Source organism: Sprattus sprattus (genome assembly GCF_963457725.1).
Source record: "Sprattus sprattus genome assembly, chromosome: 17".
In the NCBI taxonomy this organism is placed as follows: domain Eukaryota; kingdom Metazoa; phylum Chordata; class Actinopteri; order Clupeiformes; family Clupeidae; genus Sprattus; species Sprattus sprattus.
In genome coordinates this window covers 11,326,693-11,344,870 of record NC_137915.1, presented here as the reverse complement: position 1 = coordinate 11,344,870, position 18,178 = coordinate 11,326,693, and the positions used below count along the sequence as shown (strand labels likewise).

General features: G+C 40.7%; 1 protein-coding gene across 4 annotated transcripts; it reads right to left on the bottom strand.

Annotated features, from left to right (window-relative positions):
* Nucleotides 1-1,809: 1,809 nt before the first annotated feature.
* On the bottom strand, nucleotides 1,810-16,918 carry LOC308378713 (myosin-7-like; the record flags this gene model as incomplete). 4 transcript variants are annotated; one of them, XM_080855680.1, is made up of 37 exons in its annotated part: nucleotides 1,810-1,830; nucleotides 2,945-3,079; nucleotides 3,302-3,397; nucleotides 3,624-3,728; nucleotides 3,809-4,105; nucleotides 4,185-4,388; nucleotides 4,473-4,781; nucleotides 4,890-5,014; nucleotides 5,129-5,294; nucleotides 5,397-5,580; nucleotides 5,680-5,876; nucleotides 7,024-7,142; nucleotides 7,967-8,093; nucleotides 8,166-8,555; nucleotides 9,097-9,187; nucleotides 9,291-9,436; nucleotides 9,523-9,699; nucleotides 9,817-10,059; nucleotides 10,149-10,404; nucleotides 10,732-10,868; nucleotides 10,966-11,089; nucleotides 11,169-11,374; nucleotides 11,592-11,677; nucleotides 12,592-12,901; nucleotides 13,035-13,205; nucleotides 13,297-13,446; nucleotides 13,701-13,819; nucleotides 14,517-14,655; nucleotides 14,758-14,861; nucleotides 14,946-15,044; nucleotides 15,160-15,223; nucleotides 15,556-15,648; nucleotides 15,741-15,846; nucleotides 15,926-15,953; nucleotides 16,199-16,355; nucleotides 16,450-16,593; nucleotides 16,718-16,918. In XM_080855680.1, 37 exons carry the CDS (start codon nucleotides 16,916-16,918, stop codon nucleotides 1,810-1,812), a joined length of 5,826 nt encoding a protein of 1,941 aa, XP_080711806.1. The 4 variants fall into 4 exon arrangements, with proteins under 4 accessions (XP_080711806.1, XP_080711807.1, XP_080711809.1 ...); XM_080855681.1 differs by having other exon boundaries at nucleotides 11,592-11,671; XM_080855683.1 differs by having other exon boundaries at nucleotides 11,592-11,668.
* Nucleotides 16,919-18,178: the final 1,260 nt, after the last annotated feature.

Here is an 18,178-nt window from a genome sequence, read left to right as displayed (position 1 = left end):
GACAAGCATTTTCACTGACATAGCATTCCCAATGAAACAAATTGTAATGTATCTTTAAGGACTAAGGTGTTGTTACTCCAACCGGTGAGTTGGGATGTGAGTGACGTGTACTGCACTGAAAAGAGATGGATTGGCAGTGGTCAGAATGGAAAGCCTTTCTTTTCTCCTCTGGTCCAGCAGAGGGCGCTGGTGCAGGCTGCTCTGGAAGCAACAAGGTAAGGAGTACATCAATGTTCTGATGCCTAGTCAACCCTTCTAAGTCAGTACATTTATGTCCTGACCCAACTACATCTCAGTTAGCTGGCAGCTTAGAACAGCCTGCGGGATGGTCAATAGCCAGTACTTGGTCAAAGATGTTGGCACTTTTATGTATGAGCAGAGTATTACATTACCAAGGTTATATGACTCACACCTTTTTTGATGAGCATAAATGTTCTGTAGGGGTTATCCACTAGTTTTCATTGCATGATGTTCCACTATTGATATTTTTGCTATCAATGAAGCACTAGATTTGCAATAACAAATGGTTGGGAGTTGTGGACAACTGAGGTTGCCTGTATGGAGACACCCGACTCTTAGCTTGGTGTTGTTTACTCTGCATTGTTTCCGTTCCATTGTCCTTGAGGACAAAGATAACCTGTGAAATTCCCGCTGAGTGCCTCGGTCTGATTGAGGAGAGCAGCTTGTGAGGAGCAATGTTGTTCTGACAGGTGTCAAATTCATAAAGATCCCTGAGCTCGTAAATAAAGGCATACTGTCACAGAGCCACGTTGGCACCACCACCTTTGGCAGGTGTGGATAACAGATACACTTAATGCCCAGTTCAGGAATAGTGCTTCAGACATACCCTATTTAGCTTTATTGTTCCATTGTATGTATAGGCAAATGTTAAAAAGGCTAGAACATGTTCTTAATTATGAGACCAGGCTCATTGTGGGGATCACATAAATTGCACTCATTTTGAGCACTGGGAGTATGTGAAATACCTCACAGGTTAATACTGTATATTGAGGCATGGTATGGGACATTGGTGTGGGGTTGGTTTCTCTGTGAGCCCCCACGCACGTATTTTCAGCTCTTTACTTTAGACTCCTCCTTTTATCACACAAGATTCAGACTCTGTGCATTAGACGTCTACAAACATCCTGTGTTTTCACAGGTAAGGAGGGACTGAGATCTCACTTCCATGCAGAAACAACGTTGAGCAGTTAACCAAGTAAGCAGCTCTTGAACTACAAATGCAAGTGTTTTAATGTGTCAAAATATACCAAGAGACTAGAAGACAATGTCTGTGTCTAACATGGCTAGGGACAAGATTACAATTGAATAGGAAATTGATTAAACACCCTAAAGTAAATTTAATTTCACTATTTAGTGCACTAATTCCATTGGTAAACATAGGCTGACATAGGGAACTGGAACTGCATGGTTACAGCATGCTTTCGTTTATTGGTGGTGAATTTAGTGTGCCTATCACATTGTAAGTCTGTGAGTGGAAGTGCAGTGTAGATGAAGTTGGAGAAGAATGAAGATTTATGAGTCATATTTATTTTCATCTCAAGATACCTCAAGATGCATATCTCAAGATGCACTATAGCTCTGTTTGTCAGACAGGGGCACAGAAGTCATCTTTGAAGGGAATTTGTGATATATCATACAGCATATTTGACCACATCTTCTTACATTAAAACAAGACAAACGTCAGACTTAATTTGCATTTGCACTTTATTCTACTGAACTACAGGTACAGGAGCCAAAGATTCTCCTTAACACAGCACACAAGGCTTTCAGAAAGCCCACGGTAGAGCTTCACTCTTCATCATGTCCTTTCTGGGGGAAAGAAAGTGATAGGTTAAAATGTAATCAAGAAATATGTACATGTACAGTGGTACACAGCACTGAAGTGGTACAATGGCAGGAACAGTACTTAATAGCACAATGGTAGGAACAGTACTAAAGTAGTGCAGTAGGAACTTGTAAAATGCTCAATTAACGCACTTGCTCCTAACTCAAACATATGAATAACAGTGCCTAATGAGTGATTTTGCCTCAGTGTGAGGAAGGAGTGGACAACTTAAATATTGTTATCTCCCTCTGGAACGAAATACTGTTTTCTGATTGGCTAATGGGGTGTACATTAAGTTCGTATAACCGGACACCTTGGACGTAGTCCCAGTAGAAAAGTTAAATCGCTGTTCCATATTAATGCTCTTAAACGGTTACCATTGACAACCAACGTAACGTTTTTTTTTTGACAGCTAGGATAGCGGATACATAGTTTCAATCTAGTTAACAAGGAAAACAGAAATGGAAGATTTTGTAATTAACTTTAATATTCTCGGGAGAAAAACATGTTGGATACAATACTTGGATGTTGTAAACGGGAATAACGGCCTTCGAGCTGTACAGCTCTACAAAGATAATGGACTTTGCAGAGCAACTCCTTCTTTGCCCTGCATCGTCCATTATCTTTGTAGAACTGTACAGCTCGAAGGGCGTTATCCCTTCCATAATTTATAGAGTGCATAATTTTATCTGTGCTGTTCAGTGCAGTGGAGTTGATGCACATTGGTGACATTGCAGGATTTTCATCAGCAGTTGTTTGGAGATCATACATCTGTGCTTTAAGCAACATAATGAAGCTAAGCAAAGTATTGACACTAAAATGAACGGGATTCCAACATGGCCCCAAAAGTGAGATCGAATATAGAAGGCTGCTGTCACTAATCATTTCATCAAATCTTGTTCCAAGGCTTCAGTAGTGCTGCAGTAGCAGCTGAATGTTGACAATGATCTGTCTCCTTCTATATAGGTGAGCTTAACTAGTGATTCCTAACATTTAGGAAACTTTTAAACTTTTTAAAAGGTTACTGTGATAGCATATGCTAGCAGTGTGCATCGGAACCATGCTAAATGTTCACTAAATACTTGCAGGTCCTCTTACCTTACTACCTACTTCTCGGCTCTTGGCTCTCATCTTGTTGACCTGAGACTCAGCAATATCAGCTCTCTCATCAGCCTCATCCAGCTCATGCTGTATCTTGCGGAACTTGCCCAAGTTAGTGTTGGCCTGTTCCTCCTGGAAGAAGTGTTAAGTGTATAAAATGACTGTTCTGACCATTTCATATATACAGGAATACAATATCATCATTAATTCTTAAACCCACTGTGCCTCCCTATCTGTGAATGCTGCCCATTGTGTTCCATGGTAGCACCTGACCTAGAAAAAACACCAAATCACACGGCCTCGTCTGGTCAACCTACTAAAATTGAATTATTTTTCTCTCTGAAAATGACTTACGGCTTCTTCTGTTGACCTCTTGTAGGACTTCACTTTCAGCTGCAGCTTGTCCACCAGATCCTGAAGACGGGCCACATTCTTACGGTCCTCCTCAGTCTAATTTTTAAAGTAAATATTCAAAGATATGAATTTATGAGACTGTCCACTGTGGCTGGAAAACATTCAGCTGGATTCCGGTTTGGCTAGAAGAGTAGCTAATGTCCAGCGAATCACCATTGAATGTGAAAGGACCTTTAAGGCTCTTAGCTCACATCGCGAACTCAGGGTATCAAACCCATTTACCATATCACAAGCATAGACACATATTAGATGGTTATAGTACCTTGTAAGTGAGCTCCTTAATGCGTCTCTCATGTTTCCGGATTCCTTTCAAGAATTCACTGGCCTTTTTCTGCTCCATTTCCAATTCATTTTCCAGTTCCTTCACCTGTAAATCGCAATAGCATTTTGATGCCAGTAGCATTCTTCAAAATCAACATAATGATACAAAAACAAAAGAATATTTACCTTGGCTTCCAGCTTCTGGATCTGTTTCTTGCCGCCCTTCATGGCGATTTGCTCAGCTTCATCCAGACGGTGCTGCAGGTCCTTGATGGTCTGCTCCATGTTCTTCTTCATGCGCTCCAGGTGAGCACTGGTGTCCTGCTCCTTCTTCAGCTCCTCTGCCATCATGGCAGCATCAGTGATGGCCTTCTTGGCTTTTTCCTCAGCATTCCTGCACTCCTGCACAGCCTCCTCCACTTCAGTCTGAAGCTGGGATGTATCAGCCTCAAGCTTCTTCTTCTGGTTCAGCAGGCTGGTGTTCTATGTGGGAAGAATGTTCATGATGGTCTGTGTCGCCTTATGAATACGTTTAAAAAAAACACCTTGTTTAGGATTTTACCTGAGAGTGCAGTAGCTGCACCCTCTCGCTGACGTCCAGCAACTCCTGTTCAGCCAGTTTCCGGCCTCTCTCAGTCTGCTCCACCAGGGACCTCAGCTCATCCAGTTCAGCCTGCAGCAGAGTGTTCCGTCTCTCCACAATGGCAGTGTTCTCTTTGAGATCATCGTTAGTACGGAGAGCCTCATCCAGCTGTAGTTGTGCATCCTAAAAGGGAAAATAGAAATATTCATATGGAGTCATCTAAAAGATCTATCCATTCACAGTTATATAAAAGTATTGTTGTTTAACCTTCAGATGGCCATGGAGACCCTTGAGCTGCTTGTGGGCCTCAGATGCCTGCCTATTGGCCTGGCTGAGCTGGATCTCCATCTCATTGAGGTCTCCCTCCATCTTCTTCTTCAGCCTGAGAGCCTCATTCCTGCTGCGAGTCTCAGACTCCAGGGAGCTCTGCAGGGTATCCACCACTCTCTGCTGGTTCCTCTTGGCCTGCTCCATCTCCTCATCCTTCTCCGCAAGTTTACGTTCAATGTCAGCTTTGACCTGGTTGAACTCCAGCTGAGCTCTCAGGATCTTACCCTCCTCATGTTCAAGTGAGGCCTGTTGATGGTGACTGTCGGTTAAAGGATGCACCTCAAGACTTAAACAACAAAATAATTAATTATTCAGCAGTCTGATAACATGTGATTTTGTGTTCAAACAATGCACCTCTGCTTCCTCAAGAGCCGTTTGGATCTCTGCCTTTTCTTGATCTAGTTGCTTCCTCATTTTCTCCAACTCATGGATGCTCTTTCCACTCTCACCAAGTTGCTCGGTGAGATCCGAAATTTCCTCTATTGAACAATAAGATAAAAATGTTTCTGTTAACATGTTGAGATTTCTTGGGAAATCCTTAGGTCATCAAGGTAAGGTATTGTTTTATTTTATATATGCCAGGAAGTGCAGACCTTGGAGATTTTTGTTCTCCCTCTTCATGGTCTCCAGGTGATCCAGAGATTCCTCATAGGAGTTCTTGAGTTTGAAAAGCTCAGTGCCAAGAGATCTGGTCTCTTTCAGGGAATTCTCCAGCTCAGACTGAGACTCCTCATACTTTTGCTTCCACTCAGCCAGGACCTGATAGAATTGAAATATGGATCATAACTGTCATTTTGTCACCTGGGATATTAGATGAAGTGTTGGAAGTTAAATGATCTTTAGGATAAATGGGTTCATTACCTTATCAAAGTTTCTTTGCTTCTTGTCCAGGACAGCAGCAGCCGCATTGGATCTCTCCACATCTACCATGAGATCTTCAATCTCATTCTGCAGTCTATGCTTAGTTTTCTCCAGGGAAGAGCATTTAGCATTACCAGCCTCCACAGCTTCCTCTGCATCTTGCAGACGCTGAGCCAGCTTTTTCCTGAGAAACAATAAATCGAAAGTGTGCATTACAATTTGACGAGCCATATTTAGTCTCTGATTTTAAATAGTTCATACATGTCAGCTCAGGGGGCCTTACTTGGCATCTTCCAGCTCCTCAGTCCTGTGGACGGCATCAGTCTCGTACTTGGTTCTCCACTGAGCCACCTCAGAGTTGGCCTTGGAGAGACTGCGCTGCAGCTCAGCCTTGGCCTCCTGCTCCTCCTCAAACTGCTCCCTCAGGAGTTCAGCATCATGGCGAGCAGAATGTACTGCATGGGCTAGCGCATTCTTAGCCTGAGAGAAGAAATGTATGTTAATTGATGTAATGTGATTTACTGTAAAATAGGGCTGCAACAACTATCGACTAAATCGAATAAGATCGACTCAAATAATTGTTGGCAACTAATTTAATAGTTGATGAGATGGTAAAGTCACTAAACACATTGCATGCATTAAGTAGACAAAGAAACAAATGTTCTTTCTAGGTTTAGGTTGGAATAGCTAGAATATCCTACAGCACCTTGCGCAAGAGAGAAAATGTAAACATTTTGATAAGTGAAGTGATGTGATTGTGATACTGAGAAGTTCATTAAATGTTGCACTAGACCAAACAGAGCTGTTTGGAAACATTTTTTTTTATTATTCATTTTAATAAATGCATCAATTCATGTGAATATAATGTTTTATGTTTTGTTCATAACATTCCTTGAATGAATAAAGCATTGTTAGTACATAAACCTGGAATGTTGAAATATGTAGATTATGTAGGATTTTATTTTGAAACTATTCAATTTACAGATAAATTAATCAATCACAATATTCAAAATAGTTGTTGTAGTACAACTGTTAAATGGGTACCACTTTACAATAAGACCCCATTATAAATGGTTTATAAATAGGTAAATTAGGTTGTAAACCCTTTGTAGGTCATTAATAAGCCCTTATAAATGAGTTATAAACATAGTTTTTATACATCGATGCGGGCTCACTAGATGGGAAGATCCCCATCTTGGGAACCCACTGTCTATCTCTTAACTTGCTCTACTAGCCCAATTGCACACTCCCTACCATTCTTGTATCTGTTACTAGAGATTAAACCCCAGGAAAATAACTTTACAATAAGGCTCCATTTTGCCAGTTAAAAATGTTTGTAACTGATTAATAAAGGGTGATTTGTTGTGTAATGAGTAGCAAGCAGTAACTTGATCTTGGATGGATGGATCCAGAAGGAAATTTGGAGGGGGGGGGCAAGATGGGGATCTTCCCAAATAGTGAGCCCGCATCGACGTATAAAAACTGTGTTTATAACTCATTTATAAGGGCTTATTAATGACTTACAAAGGGCTTACAACCTAATTAATAACCTATTTATAACCATTTATAAACCATTTATAAAGGAGTCTTATTGTAAAGTGGTGCTGTTAAATGCTACCAGAGTTACCTTGACTTCCTCCTCCAACTGTCTTTTTCGATCCTCAATCTGCTGGGTGTAGGATAGTTTGCTTCTGGTCAGCTGTGATACCAGAGAATCCTTCTCCTCAAGTTGTCTGGAAAGCTCACCTTTTTAAATTATATTTTGGTGAAATACCTTAATTAGAAGTGTTGGCATGCACAAATGTGTGTTTGGGTGCATGACATGTATTGTATAACTGAATAGGCAGATAAACTACATTGTGAAATAAGTGAACATGGTAAGAAATAACAACGACAACAATAATATTATATCTGACCAATGTGTAATATCGTAAAGACACCTATTAACGCCCCAGCTATCAAAAAGTGACAAACCGTTATAAACCTTTAGCTATAGATAGAAAAATCTTTAGTCAACCAATTTTACATATTTCAGTAGCGGTGGGTGTCTAGATTACTACTGGTAACTTGTTTGGATTTGACTGAAACATTTTCTCCGTTTTATTCCGTTGTGTAGACCAACACGCAAAAAAAGCTGATACAGGAGGGTTGTCTATTAACGCCTTTTCGTGATTGATCTGTGATACGTGTGGTGTAAGGAGATAAGCAAAACACTACAGATATGATCAAGTATGATCTCTATCAAGACCCGTAATCTCTCGTGAAAATCTCCTAACTTGATCGTCAGCTGTCGTTGCTGCGATGAGTAGGAAAACCTCAATTTAAAGAGGGAGAGAGGTATTAGTGCCGGTAGAAAACTGTATGGCAATCACAAATTCTCGTCGCGAAATCGAATTGTTCAGTTAGTTCCATGACGGTTTGTACACACAGAAATAAATGGCTGCCTAGTACACTTAATCACGCTGTACAACTGTAATTTTTTGCACACAAACAATTTAAATACCCCTTTTGGGCAGGAGCGTATATTATTTAAAATCCGTTATCCCGATCAGTCTACTATTTTTCCATACCATTTTCAGTTTGTAGCTTAGCTTTCCGCATAGTAGAGTCATTGATGCTTCGCTGGGCTTCTTCATACTTTGTCCTGTATTCAGTCATCTGATCCTCCAAGGTCCTGCACATTTTCTCCAAGTTTCCCTGAAATATATGAGAAAATAAGTAACCTGGACACTAATGTAATGAATAAAGATCTTAGGTTATGCTGCTTACCTTGATTTTGGCGACCTGCTCCATGCTGGAGCCAACATCATCCAGCTCCAGACGGAGTTCACTCTTCTCCTTCTCAAGCTTTTGTTTCACTCTCTGAAGGTTGTCAATCTGCTCGCCAAGGTCAGCTACACTGTCTGCCTGCTTCTTCCTCAGTGTGGCAGAGGTGGCCTCATGCTGCAGAGTAGACTCTTCAAGGTCTCTGCGCAGCTTCTGGAGCTCAGCCTCCCTCTTCTTGTTCATCTCAATCTGGGCAGCAGTGGCACCTCCAGCCTCCTCCAGCCTCTCACTGATCTCCTCCAGCTCTCTGGACAGGTCTGCCCGCTGCTTCTCCACTTTGGCCCTGGCAGCTCTCTCAGCCTCCAGCTCCTCTTCTAGCTCCTCAATTCGAGCCTTTATTTAGAGGAAGGGGGGGAAAAAATCACAAGAACCCATAGGAACATTGTAATTCTCAAAGAGCTCAGGAGACCTAGATGGGATCTCATTATTGTTTCAATTATGTTTATGATTATGTCTTTTATAACATCCGTAGGAGAAACAGTTTGAGACAAAAAAAAGATTAGAGACTAGATCTACCATAACTGACAAAGAAAGATTTCCTAGCTACCCCCCTCCACATCAGTTTTTTGGATTAAATGCACTTTATTGTGAAAATGTAAGCATCATCCCCAAACACCAAGGTTGTCTTAAGAAAGGAACAGTGGAAGTTATATTGATATATAAATATTTATTTATTTTAATAAACATTTAGTAAAAACTGCATGATTTGTGTTGTAATCACTCCTTTAACACCAAAGGAAGAATTTGTTCCATACAAATCTGACAATTAGGAGATTTAAGCCGAAATTTTTGTCTAGGAGAAACTAAAGATATATCTTTATAGATTTTTCTTATGTTAACAAATGGCATCTACTTTTTTTTTTACCCTCCATACCTGAAGCTCCTTCAGTTTCTTCTGTAGCTGAGTTGCCATGGCTTGCTCATCTTCAATCTTGCTAATAAGATTGCTTATTTCAAAGTCTTTCCTACAACAGGAAATACTGTGTGAGACTTTATATTTTTATGTAAATAGCCAAAGTACATTTAAACAAGATTTGTGATTTCAAGATAGAAGAAAAGAAAACATACTTTTTAAGCCTTTCCTCCAGCTGTTGTTTATCATTCTCTAGGTCCATCACGTTCTCTTGAGTCAACTTTAAGTCACCCTCAAGCTTCCTCTTAGCTCTCTCCAGATCCATCCTTAGCTTCTTTTCCTGTTCCAGGGACCCTTCAAGCTATAAATCAAGGGGACAAAATGAATTGAATAAGATCATGTTTATTTAAAATAATTAAATCTGACAGATCATTTCTTATTGCTTACATCATCAACTTGCTGCTCCAGCTTGGCTTTGGCCTTAGTCAGAGTGTTGACTTTGTCCTCCTCACTCTGAAGGTCATCCAGCGTTTGCTGATGAGCCTCCTGTAGAGCTTTCTTCTCCTTGGTCAGCTTGGCAATGATTTCATCAAGAGCTGCCATCTCCTCAACCAGGTTTTTAATCTGAAAACAGAAGACCACATACGATTTAAAGAAAACCCATAATTAAAACAACGTCCCCCAGTAGATACGGGACTTGTCATCATGACATAGTATCTATCCTCTTCAGGATGTGCAGACCTTATTCTCAGTGGCATGTTTCTCTTTCTCCACTTTAGCCAGAGTGAGCTCCAGATCATCAATGTCCTTCTTGAGCTCAGAGCACTCATCCTCCAACTTCCTCTTCTTAGCAGTCAGCTCTGCATTTATCTCTTCCTCATCTTCCAGTCTCTCAGTCAGCTCTTTGGCTTTGCCCTCAAGCTGGATCTTGCTCTTGATCAGACCCTCACAACGTTCTTCAGCATCACAAAGATTATCTTGTTCCTGTGAAGAGTAAAATATTCCCTTTGTCTGTATGTCAAAGAAATGTACTGTTTGCTTTTTTATAAACACTGAAAATAAGCTTTACTCACAGTCTGAACTGAAAGTTGCAGGTCATTCTTCTCTTGGAGAACAGAAACCATTTTCTCCTCCAGCTCTTTTCTACGAGCCTCAGATTTAGCGTAGGCCTCCTTTAGTTTAAGGAATTCTTCCTTCATGTTGGCCATCTCTTTTTCAGCCTCAGCTGATCTTAGTAGTGGTTTGATCTTGAAGAACATCTTCATCCAGGGCCAATTTTTGACACTCATGAATGCACGGATGTTCCACTGAATTGTCAGCAAGGCATCCCTGCGGTGTGAGTTTTAATATGATCGTTTTTGAAAGTTTACTATGATGAATGTTTATGTTAAATCTTTAGCTTTAGAACAAATACAAAGCTAAACGACCTCCTTATTTTTATATCAGCCACTGGGACTACCATAAGGTTGTAGTTATGAATGAACATGAATATTAATCGTGTTAATATATCCTCTAACATGTATGGGAATGTCAGTGTTGTAAGCGGATAGTAGGAGTCAATTGGTAGTATTTTGTGCTACAGCAAGTTAGCCTGAAGTAAGATTAAGCTAAAGCTGGATTGACAAGTTTACTGAAAACTGCAAACAATACTGTTACCTTCGTTCAAGAACCTTCTGGAACTCTATTCTAGCAAGAACGCCTCTGGATCTAGCCTGAAGTCTTGTTATGATAAGAGCAAGACGGTCATCTCTCATCTCTTCAAGGGTACCCAGGAGACCAGCTTTGAAGAACACCTTCAATAGTCATTGAAATTTTAGAATTTAGAAACATGATTTTCAGATTACTGAAAATAGAAATGAAATTCTCTTTTATCTACATCTGCCTACATACCTTGGTGTGCCCAAACCTATACTGGTTATGGTCAATGTCCAGGGAACCCAGGAGTTTTTCTGCACTCTTTTTGCTGTCAATGAACTGCCCCTCAGGGATAGCAGCAGGATTCAGGATACGGTATCTGCAAAAGGGGATAAAATGTTGAGATATTGAAAACTGATAACCTTTTGATCATGACTAAGTGTTAAAGCAGACTGTACCTCTGTTTGAAGTCTCCATACAGGATCCGGTTGGGGAAGCCCTTTCTGCAGATCCTGATGCCTTCCAGCACACCGTTACAGCGCAGCTGGTGCATGACCAAAGGATTCTCCATGGCCCCAGGAGTCTTGGTCTCATTTGGGATGATGCAGCGCACAAAGTGGGGGTGAGTCATCCTCAAGTTGGTCATCAGCTTGTTCAGATTCTCCTAAGGGGGAGTTATCATAGCATGACCTAATTAAAAAAAAATCTAAATATCTGGATTATGTAAGTCATTTCAATTGTGTCTGGTAGTTTCTGCTAAATCTTTGATTTTATATTTTAAATTCTGACAGAGGCGTGTTTGATTTTCAGCTCAGACTGTGTTAAATATAAGTGACCTCATGCCGTTTTCTGACTGTGAGCTCACATCTGATTGTACTCACCCTGTGGAGGGCAGAGACAGTCTGGAAGGAAGAGCCCTTTTTCTTCTTTTCCTTGGCCTTCCCACCCCCAGAAGACTCTGCTGTTACTAAAACATAGAAGAATAAAGTATTGATATATTTATGAGAGGAAACATATAGTGTACTATTCCCAGCACACAGTCATGTATATTATAGAACAATGGGGACATGGATGTCATGAACATAGAGAAATCTGACGCTTACATCACTAAGTAATGTTTTTAAAATAATGTCCTCCTACACATATGATCTATGCTATATAACACTTTGCACTGGTGTTATCACAGGTAATATAGATCAAATGAAAAATATCAGTGTACCATATGAAGGGACCGGTATTCATAGTTAATAAGGATATGCCATAGTCAATGAGTCAATGTTCTTATACCTAGTTATAAATGTTACTTTTATTTGTATTTTATTAGCATGTAAGCATTCCTGGGTGAGGGTACTTTGGTTGACCTGAGGACGGAGGTGAGAAACCCCTTCCCCCTCCGGGTCAAGACAAAGAGTCTGCAGTCATGGCCTATTTGTATAAGATGGTTACACCCCTAAACATTATGTATATAACAGCCTGTCCTTTAAGGAATAGGTAGATTATCTTGAGGTGAAGCTCTGGGCGAGTGGAACTCAAGCTCTGTCTCACAATGATGGCCACCATTGTTCAAGAATAAACCTGGATCATGACTGACAAATCCACGACTGAGTCTTCCGATATATGGTATAAAACGATATACTATCACATACTTCTGAGGTGAACTGTAGTGCATCAATAACAGACCATGATTCTCACACACGTGATCTTGGCTAATGCAGGAGATGACTAAATGGTAAGCTGCAGTATATTGCAAATAATGTTGTGTCATGCCCATCCTTCACCTCCTCTACCCCTCATTACCAGTAGAGCTCGAAACATGTGTGGTGCAGCACTAAATCATTCTTGTTGTGACGTGTAGTAAGCCTTGACCGCATCGACACTCACCAGAGTCAGCACTAGCATAGTTGGCAAAAAGACTTCCCAGCATCTTCATACTTGACTTCTGGTATAAACCGACCACGGTCTCATTGAGGGGGTCCTTGTTCTTCACCAGCCAGTTGTTGATGTTATAATCAACGGTTCCAGCATAGTGAACCAGGGAGAAATGGGCCTCTGGTTTCCCCTTGACAATCCTGGGCTTCTGGAAGTTGTTTGATTTCCCCAAGTGGTTGTCGTAAAGCTTGGTTTTAAATGTAGCGTCACTGGCCTTGGGGAACATGCACTCCTCTTCAAGGATGGACATGATACCCATGGGCTAGGGACAGGTATTAGCCCAATGTCAGAGGTGTTGTAGCATTGCATCCACAAAATAAACATTAACTCCACTGTTTATTATTTACCATAAACTAGATGAGATGATGGAAATAGAGCATAAATTGATAAATCACCTTTTCAATGAGGTCAATGCAGGCCTGTAAGTCCATGCCGAAGTCAATGAATGTCCACTCAATGCCCTCCTTCTTGTACTCCTCTTGCTCCAGCACAAACATGTGGTGGTTGAAGAACTGCTGCAGCTTCTCATTAGTGAAGTTGATGCACATTTGCTCAAAGGTGTTGAACTGAATGAGATATGTTGCGGTGTTTCAATGTTTTTTTCAGTCAAAAGTAAAGAATAGGAAAAGAAAGAGGATCAAAGGAATCAAAACTTACATCAAAGATCTCAAATCCAGCGATGTCCAGCACACCAATGAAGTACTGGCGAGGTTGTCTGGTGTCTAAGGACTGGTTGATTCTCACCACCATCCAGAGGAACATCCTTTCATACACTGCTTTTGCAAGTGCACCAACAGCATAATACACCTGACAGGGTGAGAATTTTTTTTTTTTAAATGATGCTGCCAATGCTGTCAATTAGAATTATTTCAGTTAAGTTTTCATTTTTAAATAAATACTTTTATTTTCTAAAGTCCATGTTCAGTGTGTTGATAAATGTTTTACATTATTTCATTATTTTTAATACTGGCATGTTGTGGGGAACAGATAACCCTTTTAGTTCTGAAATAATCATGGAACAATAATTCAATTTTAAAGTTGTGAAGTTGGCCGCATCTCACCTGTTGGACATTCTGTCCCTTGGTGACCCACTCGTGTCCAACTTTGACCCTTGGGTGACACAAGGCCTTGATGAGGTCAGCAGAGTTCAGTCCCATCAGAAAAGCAGACTTGTCCGCATCTAAAATGTGATGTTATTCTTTGGTCATTGAATCATCCAGTAATGCAGGGATCTAAGGGCAATTGCTGCCCCCCCCCCCCCCCCCCCCCAACAGTCCCTAGCTAGCCAACATAGCAACTGGCACTAAGAGGACTAACTACCACCCTACCTGACACAGACAGCAAGCTAGTGCAAGCCAGCTTTGCCATGACAAATGCACTAAGAATAGTGAGTAGCCAGCTAAAATCTATATTTGGTAATGTGTGACCTAGTGACGCCATGACATGATGTTATCTTGGGTTTTCATAACCTGGTATAATCAGACACCAAATTCACAAGTCGGCATTGACCACTGTGGGATTTCTGTACTTCCTACTTCACCACTAAAGGTGGTGCATGCTGATATATTAGCCCTTTCCTGAACCCCTTTGGCAGGAGGACACAATGTCTGCCCTTGATGAAGAAATGATCACATTCTCCTTGCTCACGCTTCAATTCTTCTGTGTTTGCTGGTGTCGCTTCTACTGTTTGTATCACTTTGTCTGAATTTCAAACAAACGTTTCACTTCAATGTCACTGGTTGCTGATTGGAGGACCTTAAAAATGGCCTAGTGATTAATCTTTCAAAGATGGATAAGATCTTGCAGATTTGATGTAGTATTTTATAATGCACACACCTACTTTCAGGATATGACATTAAGGAAAGAAAATAGATTACCCTCAGTGCCATCAGCCTCTGCCTGCTCCTCTCTCTGCTTCTGCTTGAACTTCAAGTTGCCATAGTGCATGATGGCACCAGTCAGCTTGTAAATGCTCATCTTCTCTTCTGCAGTGAAGCCCAGCACATCAAAAGCATCCTGTAGAACAAGACACACGAGGGGGCGATTTGATGGAAGCTTCTAAATCAAGTACAGTACACCAAATAAATGACTCTGTTGTTTTTTGTGAGTTTCCCTCACATCAGTAGCCATCAGCTCATCCCCATCATTTATAGAAGTCACAGTTGTCTCTCCTTGGGAGATGAAGGCATAGTCATAGGGGTTGGCAGTGATCAACAGAAGCTCTAGAAGGAAGCAAATAAGGTGCTCAGATATGTGTTCAGAGGCACAGGTGATGTAATGTTATGTGAACGTTTTGGAAGTCTAACCCAGCAGTTCTGGTTTCTTCTGAGAGAGAATCTGGTAGAAGATGTGATAATCTCTCTCAGCCTTGAGCTGGAAAGTCACTCGAGACTTCTCCAGGAGATCTGCCAAACATTTTCATTTGCCAAACAGTATGTGCAAATCAGGCAAATTTTCAGTGGGTTAACAGCATGCACCTTAAGAATTTACAATAATACAGTTGAATGAAAATATGCTCACAAGTCTCAATGTCAGCAGAGGCCAGTTTGCCATTTGCAGCAAAGTGGATCCTGATAAACTTTCCCTGTAGGAGGCATATACAGATGGAAGTTAAGTAAATGCCCTGATGGTCTTAATGCATATCATATTTAGAGTTTGAGCAGTGAAGCTGCTTCATTATCCCCCCCGCCCCCCCAAACCTGCATGGGGGTTCATTGGCTGTGCAGCACACAGATATCACATTTGGCACATCACAAGTTCTTATTGATAATTGAGCATTAGATTAGTTTAAACTCTTCTGTACCTTTTGGCTGATTTCTACAGATGTTTTTAGACTACAGTTTATGTGTCACTCTTTTAATGTCTCTTCCCTTGGTTTCCCTTCTCCTTCACGTGTGCCAAAAGGGTCATACTTACAAATCTAGAGGAGTTATCATTTCTGATGGTCTTTGCATTACCAAAGGCCTCCAGAGCAGGGTTACACTGGATGATTTGATCTTCCAGGGTTCCCTGAAGAGAAACACCTATCAGTTTCATCATAGCCTTCATGAGGATGCTGTGCAATGGGGATCACACACAGTACAGCCATGTTTCAGTTTCACTACCTTTTTGTCACTTGTATCTCTCTTTGCACCCCCAGCAGCAACGCTGGCAAAGTACTGAATTACTCTCTTTGTGTTCACAGTCTTCCCAGCACCAGATTCTCCGCTGCAAGGGAATGGAGAGGAATATTCATTATTTTGTGATGGAGATCTAGAAATAGAAACCATTTGCATTGCAAACTTACGTGATCAGGATGGACTGATTCTCTCGGTCTAAAAGAGAAACATGGCATTCAGTAATAATCTAATGAATTAAAAAAATGTATGCAGAGATTAAGTGATGTAATATATAGTCAGTTGACTTTTGTATGTTATACTGTTCCAACCATCATTTCTCATTTGATGAACAGATAAGAACATTTTCTTGTAAGAAGCTCACTGATTGATCATTATATAACCCCCTTCTCTCAGTTGTAGACATTATAGACTATACCTTAACCAAATTAATTTGCATTTACCTGCCAGCATATACTGGTAGGCATTGTCAGAGATGGAGAAGATGTGAGGAGGAGCTTCAGTCCTCTTCTTGCCTCTGTAAGCAACAACAACTTCCTGGTTGTACACTGGCAGCGACTTGTAGGGATTGATTGTCACACAGAACAACCCAGAGTAGGTCTGTGCAAAGACACATAGGGCCCTAATTTAATTTACAGGCAACAAGCAAAGCAACAACCTCTTGGGAAACTGAGCCACTCATCACTGTACTCACGTAGATCATCCAGGCTGCATAACGCTCTTTGAGGTTATACAGCACAGCAGGTTGGTGCAGGAAGGTTAACATCGCCATGTCCTCGATTTTATCGAACTTTGGCGGATTCTGAGGGTGGATATCTGACTCTTTCACAACGACGGTCTGGAACAAAGCGGTATTGTTAAATGGGTAAAGTAGGCTTAGATCTGAAAATAAATAGTATTGGTTAACCTTTGTGCAAAAAAAGAGTTGAAAATATGATGGGTAGATGGATTGTTGCTCCTACCTTTCCTTTCTCGGTCTCACAGGTGACTTTGTCACCATCACGACTTACAATAGTTCCCTTCACATACTCTTCCTCAGGATCCGTCACGAAGCATGCCTTCTTAATGTCAAAGGGGCGAGTCTGGGCCTCCAGACGCTCCCTGTCTGACTTTCTCAGATATGGAGCCGCAAGCCCAAACTCTGCCATCTGCGCATCCCCCATGGTTTAATCTTTGGAAGAAACAAATGTTGTGGGTTATCATGACAGAACACTCTCCAATCTCAGTAAAGTACAATACGATATTAAAATACTGCCGAGGTAAAAGCATCTGTACACACAAATTGAAATACCTGCACATGGATGCCACACATAAATACACATTAAGAATATGTTGATGCACATGCAGATAGCATCTCATCCTCCCACTGTTATTATTCATTATTCTGCAGTGTTCTCATCATTCTTTAGTTCAATAAGCTATACGATAGTGGCCTATAGAATTATTTAGTTTCTTACCTTTGGATGATTGAGATTCAAAGCCTGCTGGTTGTCCAGTCTTGCTCTGACTTTTATAAAGGCATCTGCCCTCTAAATATGGATGATGGCACTGGACATGAGACCTGTCATAGTCTCAATATGGTGGAGGAGAGGGTGTGGTTGGAACTGTGGTTATTCCATGGATCATACCAAGAGAGATTCAACCAAAAAACCTGCTGGAGGGGAGGGCTGCTGGGATGAGGTCCACATCTGCACCGGCATCTCAACATGCCTCAGGGAACAAGGGATTGGCCAGGTGACACATGAATGAGGTAAGGATCCATTACAACTGCAATGACCAGGTCAAGGCAGTGAAATAATTTGCATTGAAATAAAAGCAGTTTCCAAAATATGTTGTGATCCTTTTCAATAGGTGCGCTTGATTAATTCGTTTATCTGAGGTACTGCATACTCACAAACCAAAATTATAATGAAAAGTCACGATCAGATCATTTATAAATAATGCATTGTTCCTTAGTCAGTATTGTATAAACAAGATTATGGAGCAACTAGTTTCATGAAATGGTGTTACGTAATTAAATTACAAAATTTAAATTTTAGTTGTAATCTCTTAAAGTTACAGTGAGAAAAAATTTACGAAATAACAGCGACTAATCAAAATGTTGATGATTATAAAGGGGTTGCATCCAAATATATTTCAGTAAAAAAGCTTCAAAGCTTATATGTAGAGCATAGCATTCATTCTGTTGCTTTGCATCTTTTCATGGTCTAGACAGGCTCCCTTCATTTGGAAGTATGGGCTCAAATTCTGAGAATTGTTTTTGATTGGTTCTTTTGTTCTGCCTCTCATCTACCAATCAAAGAGTAATCAAAAGTAACCAAATGTAATAGGGTACATTACCTTGATGAAGGGATTCAAAGAAAACCCAACCCCTGTTTATAAATATATACATTGATCATTTGTCATTATGTATATTAAACCGA